At 47.0% G+C, this 6,000-nt stretch overlaps 1 protein-coding gene across 1 annotated transcript; it reads left to right on the plus strand.

Moving 5' to 3' along the window:
* Positions 1–4,579: 4,579 nt before the first annotated feature.
* Positions 4,580–5,975, plus strand: LOC138943782 (uncharacterized; the record flags this gene model as incomplete). The annotated part of the gene is made up of 1 exon (XM_070314722.1): positions 4,580–5,975. A coding segment is annotated over exon 1 (1,396 nt), but the record flags the coding sequence as incomplete, so codon positions are not given.
* Positions 5,976–6,000: the final 25 nt, after the last annotated feature.

Raw genomic sequence — 6,000 nt, forward strand, 5'->3', positions numbered from 1 at the left:
ATACTCAGATGCAGGTCGCGGTTGTCTCTTTCTCGTTTCCTCCTGCTCGTCTTCGCTGCTGCTACTTGCGCTATCGGCGTTTCTGTTTTGTTGTCGCGGTTTCTTTCGATCGCGTATATTTTCGTCGCGCGTTTTTTGCTGATTTCCGACTTTTAGTTTAATTGTATTGTTTTTCGGTTTTCCTTTTAGACTCCAGCATTCGTCGCGGCTGTGTCCTGTTCTTTTGCAATGCGAGCAGTATTTATTTATCGCGTTTATTCGCGAGGGTTTTTCCGGCTTCGGGAACGCGTATCGGCTGCTACGGCAATCGCGTCCGAAATGTCCGTTTTTTCCGCATTTAAAGCATTGCGGTGTCGGATTTCGACTATTTCGCGAGTAACTAAATTCGGTTTTATTTTTATTAGCAAAACCACTTGTTCTCGCTGTTCCCGGTCTGAGTTTTTCTTCGGCGCTCGCGCCCGTTATCGCTTCTTGGAGCGTCGTATATCGCTGCGCGCGTACGAGCACTTGTAATTCGTCGTGTAACCCGATTTGGAAATTTATTAATGCCTGCTCTTGGATTGTTTGTTGAATCGTGCGTTTTGAGGTTTCGGAATGCTCCTTTCCTTCGATATAATTTCATCACTAGTAAATCAACACGTTGTCCGAAAGCGTGCGCAGTTTCATTCGGCTTTTGTTTTAAGGAATTGAACTCGATTTGTAAGTGCGTAGTACTTTGTTTAGACAGTTAACAAGTCTCGAGTTGTTTTAATTCGGCGAACGTCTGAATATTTCGTGTCTCGAAATCCTGCATGGCTTTTCCTTTCAGTTTTGTAAATAATATTGCTCGGATTAATGATTCTTCATCCGCGGGATGTATGTTGTGGCGGATAATCCACCACCAAGTAGAAACGCATGCCATATAAGGCGCGCGAAATACTCGCGGGAAATAAAGGTCCACGCGCTAATCACGTGCCACGCGTACAACAAGAACCACGCGCTGAGCACGTGCCGCGCACAGGACGAAGAGCACGCGATAAGCACGTGAATAACAGCTCAGGTAGTCAAATACCTAACCGCGAGGCGGCGAATTGGGCAAACCAAAATCTCGCTATCAGAATACCATCAACAACAGTATATAAGGTAGCGAAGCGACAAGGCAGAGCAGTCTGCTCACGCTTTCGAGAGCGCAAGCAACAGATACGTGAGCACGACTCTTTTGATATACGCTTAGAGCGTCAAAAAGCTGTTAAACAGCGCCCTAACAGGTTCGCCTTCACGACCGCTGCCGCCCCGTTCACCAGGGGCCGACCTACGGCATAGAGCGGACCAGGAGGGCACACAGCGAACTAGCGAACCACCAGCCAAGCGGGTACAGTGGTCATTACTGCCCTGGAAGCTGGAGCCGCTGGAGATACCGGCCGTCAACTTCACACGTCCTCCAAGAAGCCTGCTCGCTACCTGGGACATACGACTGAGGAGGTATACATCACCCTCCTATCCAGGAACGGTGCCAGCACTCCTGACACCACCGGCGCTGACACCTCCCAGGAGCGACGCAAAAAGAGGCGACAAACAGGAGCGGGCCACCCAGACGGATCGTCGCAGCCTGGTACATCGCGGCACGCAACACCGACAACCGCAGAAACAGGAGCGGGCCACGCAGTCCTCCGACTCCGACTGGGAGGCCACCACCAGGACGACGGCCACGCAAACAGAGGCAGCATATCACCAGGCCTCCACACGTATCCGGCGAGCGGTTTCCACACCGGCGAAGCCCAGGGGCACGTCCGGGCAAGGACCCTTGCAGTGGACTCGAACCACACCACACATCTCGTGGCGAGAAAACCTCGCCACGCGTAGGAGTCGCTAAACGCGACGCAATCGGCCCTTTTCAGGGCCACACAAAATTTAACACTTGTACATATATAATCAGGAGAATATATTTATTGTCGATACATAGACCACGCATTCTACCTTTCAATCGACATCCTATCTTCGAACACAACCACACAACCACCACATATGTCTTGAACGGCGTACGTGCATGCATTTAAAAATTCTAATAACTTATGTCGCGATGTTCCGTCAAATTCGGGAATCATTGCTCTTGCTTCTTTTAACGGTAAGTAATTCGGAGCGGTGCTTCGTCGACTTCTGATGTCGCGTGCGGTTCGTCCGTATGTTCCATTAAACGCGTTGTTACCGTCTTCTGAGCGGTTATATCCGTGACGTGGTAATTCCATAATCGCGTCTTCTACTCGCGTTACTCGCCTGTTTAATGATTTTACTTCCGTGCGTATTTCGTTTAATATTTCGAGAAGGTGCGCGTCGCCTCTTTCTTCGCGGTTTCTCTCGTGGGGCGGTGTGTGATCGAGTGGCCTTCACTTGGACACAGTACAATTGAACACGGTGCAAATGGACACGTTACAAATGGACACGAGATTTTGCACACGGTTCAATTGGACACAGTGCATTTGGACACAGTAATTTTGGATACAGTAGCTTTTGGACACATAAGAAAATACGCATCGTTTACTTGGACACCGCTCAATTGGACACTGTTCATTTGGACACCGTTTGTTTGGACACCGTTATTTGCCCACCGTTCGTTTGGACACCGTTCATTTGCCCACCGTTCGTTTGGACACCGTTCATTTGCCCACTGTTCGTTTGGACACCGTTCATTTGCCCACCGTTCGTTTGGACACTGTTCATTTGCCCACCGTTCGTTTGGACACCGTTCATTTGTACACAGAAACATGCGCACTGTTTGTTTGAATATGTAACAGATGGAGAGAAATAAAAATCATTTTGGGAAAATATAATCAGTATTCTTATAACACTTTATACTGGTAAATCTATGTAAAATATGAAATCGTGAAAAGGAGATACATTTGAAGGTTATAATATCTGTCAAAATAAAATATATTCATACTTATATATCTCTGATACTGATGTCATTAATTTTACATTGCTTTTAGCACTTTGTTTAGCCTTTCGCATATTTGGATGTCATGCATGGATACAGTGGGTTCCGCCCCCCCTGCGGGGGGGCTCCACTTCCGGAAGATATAACCTAACCCAAACCTATTTCTTATTTAAAACAAAAATTTGGTGTGGATTACGTCGTATAACTTAAATCAAATTTTGGTGTCCAAATGAACGGTGTCCAAACGAACGGTGGGCAAATGAACGGTGTCCAAACGAACGGTGGGCAAATGAACGGTGTCCAAACGAACAGTGGGCAAATGAACGGTGTCCAAACGAACGGTGGGCAAATAACGGTGTCCAAACGAACGGTGTCCAAATGAACGGTGCGCATCTTTCTATGTCCAAACGAACGGTGTCCAAATGAACAGTGTCCAATTGAGCGGTGTCCAAGTAAACGATGCGTATTTTCTTATGTGTCCAAAAGCTACTGTATCCAAAATTACTGTGTCCAAATGCACTGTGTCCAATTGAACCGTGTGCACAATCTCGTGTCCATTTGTAACGTGTCCATTTGCACCGTGTCCAATTGTACTGTGTCCAAGTGCACCACTCCCGTTGTCGATAGCCGATTGGCTCTCGGAATCGAACGATCGAAATTCCTCCTTTTTTTTGTGGTACACGTATCGACCGGGATTCTTGTGCGTGGATCGGAAAGAAGGGCTTTTCGTTAACTCATTTCGTCGCAAGCCTTCACCGGGAGCACACCGAAAGTCTAACACTCATATAGTTAGAGTTAAAACGATAATTCGCGTGTCCGATTATATCTTGCTGTCGCGTGCGATTACCTAAGACGGTCCGGGTTGGTGTCGAAAGGAATAAACACTTTTCAACAAACTAAACCTGGACAAATCATTTACGTCCTATCTCTCCGATCGGCGAAACAAATAAATTCTGTTAATGTGGACGTGTAATTCGAAGGCGCTGCTACATTAAATGGTCCTTCGAGCCGGATTTTGGAAAAACAGATAGTGATTCGGTAATCAGTTCGCGGATTGCGAGTGAGAACGCTGACACGCTAAGGTAACAGCACTTACAAAAACTATCGCGAGACGGAGACGGTGCGCGATATCAAAACATCTATCCGCATTCCGCTGCCGTAAATAATAACGCGAGTGCGTTGAAAGGACTTCCGGGAAAATAAAGTGCGCGTAGTCAACTTTACATCCCTTTGCATTATTAAAGTTGTGCTCTTAAGCACAACGTATCATTATTATTTGCGCCCTGCGTAATCCGCAGTGCCGCGCAAATCTCGCGCTTCTTAGCGCTTTGCACAGCTTAAGTGCAATCTTTGTGCTCTTTAACACTCCGCACATCAAAGTGCGTCCTGCGTAATCCGCAGTGCCGCGCAAATCTCGTGCTTCTTAGCGCTTTGCACAGCTTAAGTGCAATCTTTGTGCTCTTTAGCACTCCGCACCTTAGAGTGCGACCTGCGTAATCCGCAGTTACACATAGTTGTCGCACGCTTTAGCGCGCCGCACTGTTAAGTGAAAATTATAGTGCGTCTTCGCACATAGGCGTGCGACGGACTGTCGTCACGCTTCGGCATCTCTACAACCAAAAGGTGGTAAATTGTTGCTGAAAGGCTTCATCTTATCGGCCTACCGTCATGACGGACTCGCTGCAGGGCCTCCTCATCGAGCAATCTATTACAATAAGCTCGATGAAGCGAGTGTTCCCCAACTTTAAGAAAATGGGCAAGGCCAACGTCACGCAATACAAGGCGAAGAGTCGACTGGACGCCTTGGAGACATTATGGGAAAGGTGTCAACGTCTCAACGTCCAGCTTCAGCAAATAGCAACGGCCGACGAACAGCGTACAATCCAATACTTCACCGAGGAAGAATTCTTTACGGCCGAGGACGTCTACCATGAAGCGGCGGACTACCTCGCAGACGTGATAGGTAAATTCTCCCGGTGCGACCCGACTGCGGCATCATCGGTAAGCGACATTTCTTCTCGCGAATTGTCTGGTGCGGTTTCATTGCAATTACCACGAATCCCGTTGCCGAAATTTTCCGGTAATTTCGCGGAATGGGAAAACTTCCGCGGAATATTCGAATCGCTCGTCGCCTCGAAAGAATCGCTGTCGAATACGCAGAAATTACATTATTTAAAAGCCAGTGTCACGGGCGAAGCCGCTGTATTAATTAATCATGTTAAGATTGCAGACGCAAATTACGATGGTGCGTGGAAATTACTTATCGAAGAGTACGATAATCAAAACGCGATTATTCATGCGCATATTCATGCTTTCGCTGATTTGCCTATTATGAAAACGGAATACGCTGTCGAACTCAAAGGTTTACGCGATACCGTTGCCGCGTCATTAGCCGCGTTAACAAATTTAGGCAGTCCTGTTGAAAAATGGGATGACTTATTAGTCTATATTGTTTCGCAAAAATTTAGTCCACGCACACGTAATGAGTGGAATCTGCAACGCGGTAAATCAACCGCATCTCCGACGTATGAAGAGATTCGAGAGTTTATGACGCTGCGAATTCGAGGACTAACCGATCATTCTAAGTTAAATGCCGATACTTCGTCTCATAAAAATAAAGGCTCTAATCGGGCCTCGGTGAATAACGTAGCCACCGAAAAATGTTTGAATTGTTCCGGCAATCATAATTTGATGTTATGCGACGAGTTTAAGCGTAAATCCGTCGAACAGAGAACTCAGTTTCTCAAATCGCACAAATGTTGCTTTAATTGTTTAAAGATCGGCCATTTCCCGACCTCATGCCAGAGTAAAAAACGCTGTAATTTGTGCCTACGAGCACATCATACGCTCTTGCATCGTGACTCGAATATACCAGTACAGAAGATTAGTGAAAATTCTGTTTCGGAAAACAAAACGCTTAACGCTCAACCGAGCGGCTCAGCCGCCCCTGAGATAAAGAACGAGACCGCCGTCGCTTCCGTTCAAACGATTCATTCGCCGCTGAAAAATCCGCCGAACGTGTTACTAGCCACCGCATGGGTAATACTTCGTACCATCGAAGGACGTAAATTTAAAGTTCGTGCGTTGTT

This window comes from Polyergus mexicanus, unplaced genomic scaffold, assembly GCF_030449975.1.
Source record: "Polyergus mexicanus isolate NDT 795.1 unplaced genomic scaffold, iyPolMexi1.0 SCAF_39, whole genome shotgun sequence".
Lineage (NCBI taxonomy): Eukaryota > Metazoa > Arthropoda > Insecta > Hymenoptera > Formicidae > Polyergus > Polyergus mexicanus.